This window comes from Antechinus flavipes, chromosome 5 (assembly GCF_016432865.1).
Source record: "Antechinus flavipes isolate AdamAnt ecotype Samford, QLD, Australia chromosome 5, AdamAnt_v2, whole genome shotgun sequence".
NCBI lineage: Eukaryota > Metazoa > Chordata > Mammalia > Dasyuromorphia > Dasyuridae > Antechinus > Antechinus flavipes.
In genome coordinates, this window is record NC_067402.1 from 197,017,063 (window position 1) to 197,033,355 (window position 16,293).

Consider the following 16,293-nt stretch of genomic DNA (forward strand, 5'->3'; position numbering starts at 1 on the left):
AACTATCCTATGCTCTTCCAATTTATTTATAATCTCATTCTTTATGCCTCATCTAGAACTTTCTCAAGGGAGCCTTCTGTTTCTGCAGTCCCTGGACACTGAGTGTCCATGTGCCTACACCAGATGTAAGTTACATATTTCCAGGGGTAGAAGAATTTTTAATAAGTTTTTATTGACCGAACCCATGCCAGGGTAATTTTTTACATTATCCCTTGCATTCACTTCTGTTCCAATTTTTCTCCTCCCTCCCTCCACCCCCTCCCCCAGATGGCAAGCAGTCCTATACATGTTAAATATGTCACTGCATATCCTAGATGCAATATATGTGTGCAGAACCGAACAGTTCTCTTGTTGCACAGGGAGAATTGGATTCAGAAGGTATAAATAACCCAGGAAGAAAAACAAAAATGCAAGCAGTTTACGTTCATTTCCCAGTGTTCTTTCTTTGGGTGTAGCTGCTTCTGTCCATCCTTCATCAATTGAAACTGAGTTAGATCTCTTTGTCGAAGAAATCCTTCTAGTCTCGCCAGTCCTCTCTGTATTCATCCTGCTGGTCATTTCTTACAGAACAATAATATTCCATAACTTTCATATACCACAATTTACTCAACCATTCTCCAATTGATGGGCATCCATTCATTTTCTATCTTCTAGCCACTACAAACAGGGCTGCCACAAACATTTTGGCACATACAGGTCCCTTTCCCTTCTTTAGTATCTCTTTGGGGTAACAGCCCAGTAGAAACGAGGAGCTCAAATCTTACAAAATACAAGCGATCTCCCTTATAGTCAGAGAGCTTTTTGGAATATTACATATTGACTCCTTTGAAAAGAAAATATGTTTTTGATTGGTATTTGGATAGTTAGAGGAATTGGGAATTGGGAATTTTTCCCTTCCATTTCATAAAAATAAAAAGTTTCTTAAAGAAAAATCTATTTACAACTATTTTTGTATTCCTTTTATTGCAGATATGATTTTCAACATGAGCACATGACTTCAAGAATGGACAACTGGGACTCTACTAATTCATATTAACCTTAAGCATATTCAAGCATAGAGAAATCTCACCCAATTCTGTACTTTCTCATTTAAACCTGCTTTGACATTACCGTTCTTTGTGCAACCATGTATGGGAGCGCGCGTTCGGTTGGTAAAGTTGAACCGAGCAGTCAGAGTCCTGGGCGTTCACCGAGGCTTCCTCGTTCACCTCGTTTGGGTCACCGTCGAACCAACAGCACAGGAGGGAGTTCTGGAAGTAGTACTGGAGGTGGCAGTGGTAAAACTCTTTCAATGGAAAATATCCAGTCTTTAAATGCTGCCTATGCGACATCAGGGCCTATGTACTTAAGTGACCATGAAAATATGGGTCCAGATACTCCTAAAAGTACCATGACACTTGGCCGTTCTGGAGGTCGGCTTCCGTATGGTGTTAGAATGACTGCTATGGGCAGTAGCCCCAATATTGCTAGCAGTGGGGTTTCCAGTGACACCATAGCATTTGGAGAACATCACCTCCCTCCTGTGAGTATGGCATCCACTGTACCTCATTCATTGCGTCAAGCAAGGGATAACACAATTATGGATCTACAGACACAACTGAAGGAAGTGTTGCGGGAAAATGATCTGTTACGTAAGGATGTAGAAGTGAAGGAGAGTAAATTGAGCTCTTCAATGAATAGCATCAAGACCTTTTGGAGCCCAGAGTTGAAGAAGGAACGAGCCCTGAGAAAAGATGAAGCTTCCAAAATCACTGTTTGGAAGGAACAATATAGAGTTGTACAAGAGGAAAACCAGGTTAGTTATATTTTTATTTATTTGTATGCACTGAATCTACATATATATGAAATGGAATCACATTTTATTCTCCTAGTTGTCCCTGTCTTTCATGTCCTCTTTAGTTGAGGGTTTTTTGTTTTTGTTTTTTGCCTACTTCCATTTCTTTATTTTTTTCCTAATTGTTTAATTTTCTCTGTTCTACTTTTTTCCCATTTGTTTAATCTACTTTGTCATTTTTCTGCTTATTTTGTTTCCATTTGATTTTTAGAACTGCCTCTGACTCTCTCCTTTCAGCATGTTGTATTTTTCCAGTGTTAGGGAGAATATACTACACCACAAGCTGTACCATCCATTGCTTAGAGCATTTGAGAGCACATAAAGTTATCTTCTGTTTTCATAAATGTCCAGAATTATAGCACTGTCTTTTCCTTTAAAACTGAGTGCAATGCTTCGAGCTGTTCTCTATTGAACAATAATATAACATTGATAACAGTGCATTGAAAATTTAATTTTTTAATTTCAATATTTGAGTATCAGCTATAAATTATCAATCAAATGTTTGTTTTATTTTATGACATTAATAGAATTTGATATTAAAGATGATTAGGCAGCTTGTTTTTTGTTTCTTTCCTTAATGTTCAAAAAAGAAAAAATTTAAAAACTTAACTTATATTTTTAAAAATTGTCTAAATATTGGGATGATGAGATATTATCAATTTCATAAGCTGTTTATTTAATGCTTGCCTATGCTTTCACGTAATTTAAGTTACTTCATTCATTATTCTATCATTTATCTCTCCTTGAAGATGCTTTATAACATTCAAAGTGTGAATAGATACTTTTGGATTTCATCAATAGAAATCTAAAATGTAACTTCTTTTTAAAAGAGTTTCTGGGAGCAATTTTTGAATTTGTGAGTCTCAATGATTTGTGAGGGTTTTTTTTTTTTTGCATTTGGCTTACTTTTGTTGATATCATGAGTGCATTTAAATATATCACTTCATTTTTAGATAAATTCTGTATTGATTGCTTAAATGATTTGTTTGAAACTTCAGCTGCATTTTGTCACGTTGCTAAGAAGGAAAAGAATAAGTATTATAGCAGTTTTGCTTTCTGTATTTATAATGCATGTATTGTTAAACATAATTTATAATTGTGGTGCTTAGCTTTATTCACCGTCATAAATACTATATATGTTCAATAATTAAATAACTCTGATGTGATAATTTTAAAGTCGTGGGCTTTTGAGAAAAAACAATTTCTATTTTAAACAAAATTACATTTAATATAATTTGCTATAGTAATTTTCTAGATCAGTTTGTCCTTAAACTTATTGACCTTCTCTTGAAGATTTTACTGGGGCTTTGGAATGCCATTTCCAGAAAAGACAAATTTTTGAGAAAGTCCATGACAAGGAAAATGTAATTTACCTTTATGTAAAATTCGCTGATGAAAGCAAAGTACCAAAGCCCATAGCCCATACTCCCGAAGCATAAAACATTTTCTGTATTTTCTGAATATTACTGTTAAAATTTTGAGCCATAAAGTCAGTATGGCAAAAATTTGATTGATATTATAAAAAAAGAAATGATAATTTATTACCTTATGTTACTCTAAAGAATGTAGAATCTGCTTCTGTTATATGTATATATTTTTGTTTTGATGATGATGATGATACCTAGCATTTATATAGCACTTGCTATGTGCCAGGCCCTGAGCTAAATGCTTTTCAATTATAACCTCATTTGAAACTCACAACAACCCTGTGGAGGGGGTATTGCTAAAATTATCCCCATTATACAGATGAAAAAACCAGGTAAACAGGAGCTAAGAGGCTTGCCCATGATCACAGCACTATGAAAGGTCTGAGACTAGATTTGATTTCAGGCCTTTGTGACTTTAGGCCCAAAGCTCTATTTTCTGCACCTATTTGTGTGAAAAGGCACAGGATACTGCCCAATATCTAGATACACTATTGTGTGTGTGTGTGTGTGTGTGTGTATGTATGGCATTCTAAAAGTCTTAATGTAGCTCTAAGCTTTAATAGTTTAGTATTAGCTTAGTAATACAGTGTAAATAAGTGGGTCAGTGGAGAGAGCACTGAGCCTACAGTAAGGAAGAACTGAGTTCTCATCTCGCCTTACACACTAGCTTTGTGACCCTGGACAAGTCACTTAATCTCTATTTTCACATTATACTGGAGAAGAAAATGGCAAACCATTCCATCATCTTTGCCAAGAAAACCTCAGATGGAATCATGAAGAATCAGACTCAAGTGAACAACAATTACAGGGGTGCCTTGTAATACTAGATAGTTGTGTAAATTTATGACCATAAATATTTTAATTGCTTGTAAAGTTATGATTGTAAGGAGTTTGAGGAATTTTCTCTACTAATGCTGATCAGTATTTTCTCTGTTACTTGTAGACTAAGAGGTGCCTGAGGTAGAGATTACAGGCAGTATATATCAAAGGTGGCACTTGAACCCAGGTCTTCTGAGTCTCATATCACCTTTCATCCACTATGATACTCTGCTTTTACATTATACACTTATAAATCAACAAGAATTTATTAAGTGCCTTTTTTGTACTATGTGCTAGTCATTATGCTGGATATGGGTGATACAGAGTTTAAAAAATGAAACGATATTCTTAAGGCTCATTCTGTTAACATATATAGAATAAACACAAATAAATAAAAGTATTTATGTATATACATGGAGGAAGATGATGAGAAGATCATGAAAAACTATGTAGAAGTAGATATTTGAGATGTGTCTTGTAGAAAGAGGCGTCTGGGAAACTTTAGATAAGGAGGAAAAGGAAAAACTTTAAAGGACTAGGGGTGAGAGGTGAGGGATATTGAGCAAAGAAATAGAAGAGGAAATGGAGTATTATGGATGAGGAAAAGAAGGAAAACTGATTTGACTGGAAGACAAAGTGGCAGAAGGGGAGAGATGTGTAATAAGGCTGGAAAGAGGTTTGTGTCAGGTTTGAAAAGATTTAAAAGCTAATCAGAGTTATTTATATTTTATTCTGGATTCCATACAGAGCCGATGACTTGAGTAGAGGAATTGAGTAGTTGAGTATGTCAGATCTTGCTTAAGGAGAAGCAAGCTCCGTGGGGGCTGGCCTGGAGTCGGGAAAGACTTAAGTCAGGAATACCAATTAGGAGACTGTTGCAATGATGTAAGACCTAAATTAAGGAGGTAGCAGGCAATAGAGGGAATGGATTGAATGTGAGAGATTGCAAAGTATATTCAACAAGATTTTGCAACTGATTGGATATGTAGAAGCAGCAAGAGTGAGGCTGAGGTTATAGATTCATGCATATATATGTACACAAACATACATTCATTTACATAAATATACCAATACACATAAATAGGTGAGGTGTGGCATAATGTATTAAGGTAGTAGAGTTAGGAAGACCTATAGTTCAGGAATCGCTTCTAAATCGTACTAGTTGTGAATTAACCTTAGGCAAGGTAGTTAATTTTGCAATATCCTTAGTCACACTCTGATTTATTTGCTTGTTTGTTTTTTGCTGAGGCAGTTGGGGTTAAATGACTTGCCCAGGGTCATACAGCTAGGAAGTGTTAAATGTCTGAAATTAGATTTGAACTCAGGTCCTCCTGACTTCGGGGCTGGTGCTCTAACCACTGGTGCTCACCTAGCTACCCGTGACACTCTAATTTAAAGAATAGTTAACAATATGAATTGGTAGGGAAATTTCCTTGTACCACAGGAATTATAGGTGAAAGGGTGTGAGCATATATGCATACATCCATAACTACTCTCTCATGAGCTAGTGGGCTAGCTTTTTACTTGTTTTTTAAAAATTGATTTCATAACATTTGTGTATTTTGGGTATCTTAATTCCTCATTACACATGGTAAGGTATTTAATGGTTAATTATGATGGATGTATCAGGATACCATCTAGCTTCAAATGGATTAATTGATAAAGAAAAAAAATCAGAACCTATCTAAATTGCATTTTTCAGAAGTCAAATAAGCAAACATTTATTAAGTGGTTATTATGTGCCAGAGACTATATGAAGAAAGGCAGAGCTCAGTCCCCACCCTCAAAGAATTCAGGCTAATGCCTTAACTTTTTAACGTGGGAAATCTTAAGGAAAATAATACACATGACAGGAAAAGTTTATTTTCTAAGAACTGCATATGTAGTGCTTTTTGTTAAATGGGTGTTATAGTAAGAACTGAATTTAGATCACCATTTTTGATACTTTCCTCCTCTTTTGTTCCTTATGTACTTTGGATGCTCAAAAATTTAACAGCAGAAACCTTTTATGCTATGTTTCCAGTAAAATGTCCATTCCTAAGAAGGGTATTTCCACCAGAATGCTTAAATACTAATGTTAACATTGGAGATAAAATCAGGCATGTTTCTTTATTTTGAAATAATTTTGTTAGTTTCTGTTTTGAAACTGTCTATCTTCCTCTTCTCCCAATTAGGCTGTTTTCAAAGAAAATTCATTCAATTTTAATGAAAACTCTAGGTTATGCTCAATTCTTTGAAAGTAAAACAGTCTAGGGAATTATGATGTTAGAAAAAGCCGTATGACTGAAGAAGGGTGAACATTGACTTTTCTAGATTTAGAAGCTGGCAGGACTTGATTCTTCTTGCATACACTGTAATTACTACTACAAAGCTAAGAGTGTGCAACTTTGGGCCAAAAAAAGGAAAGGTACAATTTAAAAGTAAAGCTGAAATACTGCGATGAGTTGTAGTCACTGGAAATGCTAATTAATAGATTATAGTAAGCCAGCAGTGTGCCCTAATTAAACTTTGCATTCATTATATTCTCCAGAGCCTTTAGTGGTCCTTCTTTTCACTTTTTATAAAGAGGTTGCTTTAATAGGATTTACTGTAATTAAACCAATTTCCCCAATTTACTTTGGGACTAAGGATTTTTTGCTGTGTTTGTCTATTCAGAATATGTACTCTGAATAAGGCATTGATATCTTGGTCCAATCATAACAAATTATTCATAAGTACCTGGTATTTGGTTCATTTTTGCTTAGTTACTGCAGAAGATTGTTTTCAGTATACCTATGCTGTTTTTAGATTCTAATAACTCCTTTTCAACTTAAACTTTCTGATAGTGGAAGCTGTTTGGTTTAAGCAATAAATGCTTTTTAATTACATATTAGCATTGACTAAAGACAAAAATGTAACTGATCCCTTGGTTAAATTCTCAAAGCTAAGTCTTTGGAAACATATGCTCACATGCATATCTGATCTGTAACTACAAATATTTTTATCCTTTCTCTATGATAATACCATCTTGTACTCAATATTTATTAAAAAGTTATTATATGTCTGTTAATTTTATATTTTATTTTAAATAATTTTATTCCAGAAATTGTTTCACAAATTAATATAGTAGTTATAAAGATAGTTTTTCTTTTATGGCTTGTTTTCACAAGTTGGATACTTTATATAATTAAAGCCTTATCTTGCAATATTAGGGACCATTTCTTGGATTTAAAAATATAATTCCTTTAAAAAAATTTTAATTGATAACTTTTGTATTTTTATCACCCACATTTCCTCATATCCATCCCTACCTTGAGAGCCATCCTGTATAACAATTAAAATAAAACAAAACAATAGTTTAGCAAAACTAAATAACATATCTAAAAAAAGTCTGACTTTATAGCCAGTGTTCAACACCTATAGTTCCTCATATCTATAAAAAAAATGGTGGATTTTTAATAATGTCTGCCCTGGGGTCATGACATCATTATTATAGTTTCACAGTTTTCGGTTTCAGTTATTTTGTATTCTTCATCATTATTACTATTGTGTATCCAACTCCCAATTTTAATCCTGTATGAATCATGTATCTTGTATTATTTATTTATATTTTTGCTGAGGCAATTGGGGTTAAATGACTTATTTAGGGTCACACAGCTAGGAAGTATTAAGTGTCTGAGGTCAGATTTGAACTCAGGTCCTCCTGACTTTAGGGCTAGTGCTCTATCCACTGCGCCACTTAGCTGTCCCTGAACTTGTATTTTTAACTATTTCTTATTAATGATTAACAGTGAATAGTTGTAAAATATTATTGCATCTTGCTTTTTGAACCCATATTTTCCTCTTCAATTTTGTCATGAGTTCATTCATGTCTATGTTTATGATTGCCAGTTGTATATTTACAAAAAGTTTGCTCAATGTTTGTTGTTCACTTTTGACTCTTCATAACTCCATGTATCATAGCATTCCAGGCCTTTCTGTCTTCCATTTTTAGCATTCTTATTCTGTCTATGGGGTTTTCTTTGCAAAGGTACTGGAGTGGTTTTCTGTTTCCTTCTCCAATGGATCACCTTTTGTCAGATCTCTTCACTTTGTCTTGCTCGCCTGGGTAACTGCACAGTATAGCTTATAGTTTCATTGAGTTACACAAGCCTCTTTGCCATGACAAGACAACCCCTTCTGGAGTTGCTTAATACTAGTGGATTTGAGCTCCTTGGGGACATGGATTATTTTTTGCCCTTTTTTTGCATTTCCAGGGTCTAGCATGGTGCCTAGCACATATTAGATGCTTAATGGTTGTTGTCTATCTTTCTCGAACACAGTCAAAATAACATCACTATGTTGGGATCAGTGTACAGCGTGTCCAGCTGTGGCTGATCAGACCAATATAAGCTTGGACAGCTCTACCACAGGTCAGACATAGATAGTCTGAACATTTGGATTGGAGATGTCTCCAAATTTGCGCTTTTTTTTTTAGCTACTCCAATTCCTCTCTGCTCCTAGAGCACAGGGCCTTCTTCAGTGTGGTCACATCATACACATTCAGTTGGCATTAAGACATTGCGCCATCCATGAGTTGTGCTCTCTGCAGTAGAGTTTGAAGGCTTGGCAGTTCAGCTTCAGAAAGCATTGCAATGTCTGGTACCTCATTTTGCCAGTTGATCTTCAGAATCAGACAATGCAAAGGAAAATGATTTAGTTTCCTTGCATAGTACTTATAGATTGTCCAGGTTTCACAGGCATACAACAAGGAGGTCAGTACAGTGGCTCTGTAGACCTTCCTTTTGGTAGACAATCTCACTATCTCTTCTCTCTCACACTTTCCTTTGGAACCTCCCAAATACTGAACTATCTCTAGCAATCCGTTTCATTGTCTATGTGTACATCCTTGGAAAGTATGTTGCCAAGGTAAGTGAGCTTATCCGTAGCATTCAAACTTTTCTGCATTTGCTGTAACTGTCCTTCCTTTGAGCTCCTACTCTCCTATGCCTGTTCCAAGACTGCTTGTCTCCATGGACTTGGGGAGGAAGGGGGCAGACAGGCTTCCTGGGAGGATAGCACTGGCTTGAAGGTGCTGGGCATTATTTTATCCTCTGTTTGATAATAGCTCTGTAGGCTAGTGTGGGAATTCTCAGTGTGGGAAGAGGGGTCTGTAAATTCAGGGATTGACCCAAGCAAGAAATTCATGTTGATCCCCCCCCCCCCCCATCCCCTCCAGTAATCCAGGGTACCTGGACTGCATTTTCAGTCTCACTGTCTTCTTCTTCCTGCTATAGGAGGGAGAAAGTGTAGGGTCATTTGAACAGATCTGGCCCACAACTAGTCCTATCTGAGAAGCAGCCACCCAGTGAAATGCAAATGACAACTGGAGCTTGGAAGTTGATCTTATAGGGTACCTTATTAGAGCTCTTTAAAAGGGGAATGGACCCCCTGAGTTAGTGGTGATTTGAACTCAGGAGTCATACTGTTGTTCCTCTGTTCCTACCCAAGGTGATAAAGCTCAAATCAGCCTCCAAAAAAAGTTTGTGGACTAATTGGCTATAGGAATTATTGGGTTTTAGCTCTGTCCTAGTATCTTCAGTTAGATTTTGGCCTTTGTTCATTTGTTTTCTCTTTTTGGCACAATTTTAAATCTGCATTTGGCTTTGTCCCTTGCTATGTGAGCATGACTGGTCCCAGTCACATATTGTTTATTGTGTTAATAATAGGCTCCCTGGGAGGACTTATGTGTTCCATATGTGCTGCCTGCTAGAGGCAGGTAGGTGTTGAAGTGTTCTGGTCTGGGAAGTAGAGGAAGACCAGAATTTAAATTCAATCTTACTACTAGGTGAGCTATCCTTAGGAAGAATAAGCTCTGCCTCAGTTTCCTCAGTTGTAAAGTGGGGATAATAACTATTGCACAGGTGTTGTGAAGAACAAATGAGATAATATTTGTAAATTGCTTATATCTTGGCACGTTATAGTTTGGGGATTCAGGGGTACCGGAGGTCACCAAAATATAGTAATTCCAGACTAGTATTGCAGGTGTCCCAAAAGATTTTGAATGTTTAGATAAATTCTAATTCAAGAGGCAAAGTTTTATGATAATTAAAGCAGACTAAATTTCAAGAGAGGAAGATAGCAAAGAGCAGGGAGCAAACAGGTACATTTATGGGGATTTGAAGAGTACAAAACAAAGAAGAGAGCAGAGTAAATGACATCTTGGATTTGAGATCAATATGATTAGTGGAAAGTTTGGTAATGGGAACTAATAATAGCCCTCTTTCTTTTTTAAAATTTATTAAAGGTTTTTATTTTTCAAAACATATGCATAGAAAATTCTGCAACATTAGCCCTTGCAAAACTTTGTGTTCCAGTCCCCCCCTTTACCCATTTCCCTCCCCTAGTTGGCAAGTTGTTCAATATATGTTAAACATGGTAGAAATATATGTTAAATCCAATGTGTGCATACATATTTATACAGTTAAATTGCTGCAGCAAGATATACAAGAAAAATCAAATCAAACCAGTAAAAAAATGATGAAGAAAATAAAATGCAAGCAAACAACAACAAAAAGAATGAAAATACTATGTTGTGAACCACATTCAGTTCCCACAGTCCTCTCTCTGGGTGTAGATGACTCTCTTCATCACACCACCAGTGGGATTGGCCTGAATTATCTCATTGTTGAAAAGAGCCACGTCCATCAGAATTGCTGTTACTTTGTACAATGATCTCCTGGTCCTGCTCATTTCACTTAGCATCAGTTCATGTAAGTCTCTCCAGTTCTCTCTGAAATTATCCTACTGATCTTTTCTTACAGAACAATAACATTCCATAACATTTCATATACCATAACGTATTCAGCCATTCTCCAACTCATGGGCATCCACTCAGTTTCTTGCCAATACAAAAAGAGCTGCCACAAACATTTTTCCACATGTGGGTCCCTTTCCCTCCTTTATGATCTTTTAAACCCCCTTTCTTTCATGAGACTAAGTGCTCATTATTTGGATCCAGATGTGGGCTAGCAGCCCAGACTTTTAGAAGACAAAGCAGACATCCTTGGAGGACAGTTTAGTGATCTCATCCCCTCTCCCTTTCTTTCACATATGTTTCTCCAAGGTTGCGCCACATCACTCCCAGTGGCTGCATACCTAAAATGAGGTAGTCTGAGGATTGGACTAATTATTCCCAAGGCCAGGTGACCTGAGGGTTTCTAGATATCACTAGGCACTATATAGGTGCTTATTCCCTTCCCTCCTACCCTCTTCTGACCCTTTATTCTACTGTGGACATGGACTACGTTGGCTCTGGGTTGCCCCATATGTGTCTGAATTTCAAGCTGTCTCATTCCCAGTTGTACCTTGGATAGAGCTGTTTTGTTGTGCCTTCTAAGTTCTGAACTGCTGGATTGTTGTATTTGTCTTTCCTCAGGACTGCTCTGGTCCAATCTCCTATTGTAACCATCACTGGGGCTGCCCGCATTCTCTGTGCTGTGCCCCTGTGTGCTGAGAGCATTGATCTGGCTCCATCTTAGAATATACCTCCGTTAAGGCTATTTGGCCACTGATTCCGTAGCTACTTAAGTATATGAGTCCAGCAGCTTAGTACCTTTCTTGCCTGGATGTATTATCCTATTCTTGTCTTTTTGTTGAGCCTAACTGGCTGCTGTGCTCTTGTTTTCTCTTGGGCCTCTTTAAAGTTGCTTAGGCATAGAGTTGCCTGGGTGATGAGCTGCTTGAGTATTGGTCTCATCTTGCCTTTTGATATGGGTCTTTGCTTTGGCTTTTGTTTGTCTTGTTTTTTCTTTACTTCAAAATTCCTGAGGTCTTTAGAATTCTGGAAGTTTTTTTGTTCAGTCATGAATTAGCTAGAGGAGTGTGTAGATGTTTCTCTTTATTTTTTAATTTTTCCTTATGGTTTATTTTTAGAGCTTTTATAGTGTTTCTGTGAGAGAACCTGGGCTGCTAGATTTCAGCATGCCATGATATTTTCATAACTCCTATCTGTAGCTCCTTATTTTTAACTCTTTGTAAATTTTTATATTTTAGCTGTGTTTCTTTTTTGAAGTTATTTTTATTTTTTCTTGATTTGAGAGCTGAGGGTTTGGACTATTATAATATTCCTGGGAGATTTCCTTTTGAAATTTTTTTCAGTAGGTTTCCAGTGATTTTTTTCTGTTTTCCATTTTGCCTTCTCATTCTAAGAGAACACAGCAGTTTTATTTTTTTTTTTTAATGATTTCTTGGGAAAAAAAAGTCTAGGCTACCTTTTTTTGAGGGGAAATCTTACTATATGCTATCTTAGAAGAGTCAAGCAAAACTCCAGTGATTTAGGTATTTGGTAAATATTGTCTTCAAACAGACATTGGATGGTGTCAAGGAGGAATGTATTTAAGGGAGGAAATAATGAGTTATCTTTGGTACAAGTTGAGTTTTCAAGCTTATAGGACCTTGAAATAGAGATGTTAAACAGATCATTAAAAATTTTGGACTGGAGCTCAGGACATGTGGTAGAGTTGAGAATGCTTTTCTTAAAGGTGATAATTGAATCTGTAAGAATGATACAAATGGAACTTAGTTCCTAATTTGAGAAGACTCTATATAGTTGATTCTGGAGTATATTTAGTTAATCTCATTTATAAAGGAATAAGTTCGTAAAGGGGAAGGACAATGTTGGTTTTATCTGTATGTCTACTTTAGCACACTGTAAATATCATCCTTCTGGTTACCCCACTTAATAACTTCTCAGTCTAGATCAACTATCAAGTCTTACCACACCTTTTCCCTTTCATCACTTCTCATCTTGTCAGTTATTATTATAATAGCATTATAAATAGTCTCCTTGCTTTTCTATTCTCTTATCTCTCCAATCTATCATCCACAAAGTTAAAATACAAGGATAACCATGTGTTGCTTTCCCCCTCCAAAAAATCCCCAAATCTCTAGTAGCTTCTTCCAGACCCCGGTATAAAGTATAAACTTCTTCATTTGGCATTTGAAACTCCTCAAAATTTGGTGCTTACTTTTTCAGATATACTTTATTTTATATTCCCCTTCACATAGAGCCACATTCTAGTTTAAACAGGTCTTGGTGCCTTGGTATTAAGTATAATATTCCATCTCCCATATCCCTGCTTTTTCACACATTACTTTCCATGACTACAATTCATTCTCTTTTTACTCCTATAGTTCTTAGAGTCTTAGAAGTAACCTTTCTTAAAAGCTAACCTTAGTATTATCTCTTACTTTAAGCCTTTCCTACTTCTCTCCAACTTGTTCATAATTTTTCTCTCTCCTCAATTTACTTTGTATGTCTGTCTGCAAGTAATTTCTTTCTAGACATATTCTCTTGGTTCTGCTCATTTCACTCAGTATCAGTTAATGTAAATCTTTCCAAGTTTTTCTGAAATCAACCTGTTTATCATTTCTTATAGAACAATAATAGTCCATTACATTTATAACTTATTCAGACTTTCCCCAATTGATGGACATCCACTAAAGTTCCAGAAACACTATAAAAGGACTCTATAAAAAAAGACTGCTATATTGATATTTCTTTTCTTTTTGTTAGAGCTTGCTATGTAATTTGTAGTCTTGACTGTGGTTCCTTAGTACTTAAAACTTTTTATTTCTGACTAATTATGTTTCTTTCTTTGACCTGGGTGACCTCTGGATTTTGGTTATGATGTCACTGAGACTTTTCCTTTTGGAGTTTCTTTTGGAAGGCAATCAATAGGTTCTTCCCATTTTCCCCCCCTGAAGCAATTGGGGTTAAGTTATTTGCCCAGGGTCACACAGCTGGCAAGTGTTAAGTGTCTGAGAACAGATTTGAACTCAGGTCCTCCTGACTTCAGAGCTGGTGTGCTAACCCTGAGCGGTCTAGCTGCCCTAGTTCTTCCCATTTTCACATTATGTAAAGTGCAAAGATTGTAGTAGATTTAAGCAGTTTTAAATTTGTGATTTCTTGAAATATAATGTCCAAGAGGAATATAAGGTGAACATCCAAGGCTAAGTACAAGGGACTCAATAAGGATGAACATTATATGTTTTATACATGGAAATATAAATTGTATATTAAAAATTGTCATGAGTAATTGGATAGTTCAAAAGAAAGATTGGGGTATGATGTGTGAAAGGGCTGGTAATTTTGCTTTCATTAGGAATGGTTTAAAGAGGGAACAATACATACATATCTAGAATGGTATAAATTTTTTTCTAAATTTATAAAGAAATAAAGTGGGGAAGAAAAAAATGGCGACTATAGAAGGGTGTGTAGATTAATGGGAATGAAATAAAGAGGAAGGGAAAGGATTGCGGGAGCGGGTAAAGAACGGATCCTTGGAAGAAGATAAGTTAAATAATAGCAAGGCAAAGTAGTGGGTAGAAATAAAGCAGAGAAGTCAGCAGGTATAGGAAAAAAAAGAACCACACAAACATAATAATGACCATGAATACAGTTTATTAGAGGAAAAAAGCAGGGGTAATAATCATTGATATCAGACAAAGTTAAAGCTAAAATAGATTTAGTCAAAAGAGAAAAAATAGGGAAACTTCATTATATGTTAATATTGTTTTAGGCTATTATATAAAGTAACTAGATAGTATAAGATTGGAATATTGCTGTGGTGTAGAAAATGATGAATTGGTGAATTTAGAAAAATATGGAAAGACTTGGTCTTATGAAGAATGATGTTATTTACCTTCAGAAAAACAGAGCAAACAACTGTAGTGTGCCCTATGTGTGTGTATGATCACAGATAATCTATATTTATATATGTGTAGGTATACATATGTGTGTCTATGTATGTATGTGTAAAATAAAATAAATATATTCAGGGTTAATTGTAGCCTTCTGGAGGTAGGGAGAAGGAGCAAAGCAGGGGAAAGAATTAAGAAAGAAATTCATAGTAGAGAGCAAAAGAAAACCTACAAGGAAACAAAGATGGACAGCTGAACATAGTGTGTTGTATTTATTACATAGGCTTTTCTTGAAATGGAAATTTATGGTCTCATATTTTTGAATTCTCTTTTATATTTTGTACAAATAGTAATTTTTAAAAAATACTTTTTTATTCTATTTATTGGTCTTTATTTTTTATCTTCTGTAGGCATTGATTTCTTTTTATTTTAACTTTTGGGAAGTTTATTATTTTATTATTTTTTCTCCATCCAATTTTTTCCTCTAGATCTATTATTTTCATTAGAAAAATCTCTTGCTTCATTTATTCCAGATATTTATGTAGTCTTTGTGAAAAATCCATTTTTTTTTCTTTGTGTCTCTTTGCAATTGTTAGGGAGTTGACCTACCATGTTGAGTTTTTTGAAGCTACTATATTTCTTTAGTTCCTAAATTGGGATCTTTTTTTCCCCCCTTTTTTGCCAGGACCAGACTTCTTTTCCTGTTCTGTATTTGGGTGAAATGAATTGTTCCTGCTTGGCTTGGACTTTGATCACTTGGTTTCTGCATAGATTTCTCATGGTGTAATTATTCTCATGTGGATTTTTGAGGTCACTTAGTCAACAAAGATTAAGAGCTTTTTATGTTCCATCCTGGTAAGCAAAAGCAAAAATCAGGCTCTGCTCCCATCTAATGGGGCAGAGTACATGTAAATAACTAGGTACATAGATAATCAGGAAGAGGTCATTATTAGCTGACATTTTGAGTGATGGATCTTTGGTGCTTTTATTTCAGAGTACTAAGAATATCATGGGCTTGGGTTGTCTTGATGTCAGCACTCTTGCATTGTAACTGGTTATTAATGTGCTTTTTTCCTTTTTGGAGAGGCAGTTGGGGTTGTGATTTGCCCAGGATCACACAGCTAGGAAGTGTAAAATGTTTGAGGCCAGATTTGAACTGAAGTCCTCCTGACTCCAGGGCCAGTGCTCTATCCAGTGATCCATCTAGCTGTGCCTATTCTTGTTCTGCTTCCAAAGTCCATGCTATGGATTCCCTAGAGTTACTCAATAGGACCCCATTGCTTTTGATGTCTTTGGATATAGAACTTTACAGTCTTCAGGTGTGTTTGCTCATGGGATATTTGTGTTTGGGATATTTCTTTTTTCTTAAGTTAGTCATCAAACGTTTATTGGACAACTGCTGCCTTTTTTTTTTTTTTTTTCTTTTTAGTTTTTTGGTGGAGTGAATTTAAAATTTGGCTTAGTTGGAAACTTTACTATTCCTGTGTAGAATTGTTATTTCTCTAGAAGCACTAGAAGATTTTAGCAGAGTAATTGGCTATTAGAATATTC

General features: G+C 35.7%; 1 protein-coding gene across 3 annotated transcripts in view; it reads left to right on the forward strand.

The window, feature by feature from the left end:
* Positions 1–16,293, forward strand: part of ERC1 (ELKS/RAB6-interacting/CAST family member 1) — a 345,893-nt gene that overhangs the window by 27,174 nt on the left and 302,426 nt on the right. For all 3 annotated transcript variants that reach the window (XM_051962823.1, XM_051962825.1, XM_051962824.1), the window contains exon 2: positions 970–1,795. In XM_051962823.1, coding sequence (XP_051818783.1) covers positions 1,127–1,795 — 669 coding nt within the window. In that variant the 5' untranslated portion in view covers positions 970–1,126. The remainder of the gene's footprint in view (positions 1–969; positions 1,796–16,293) is intronic.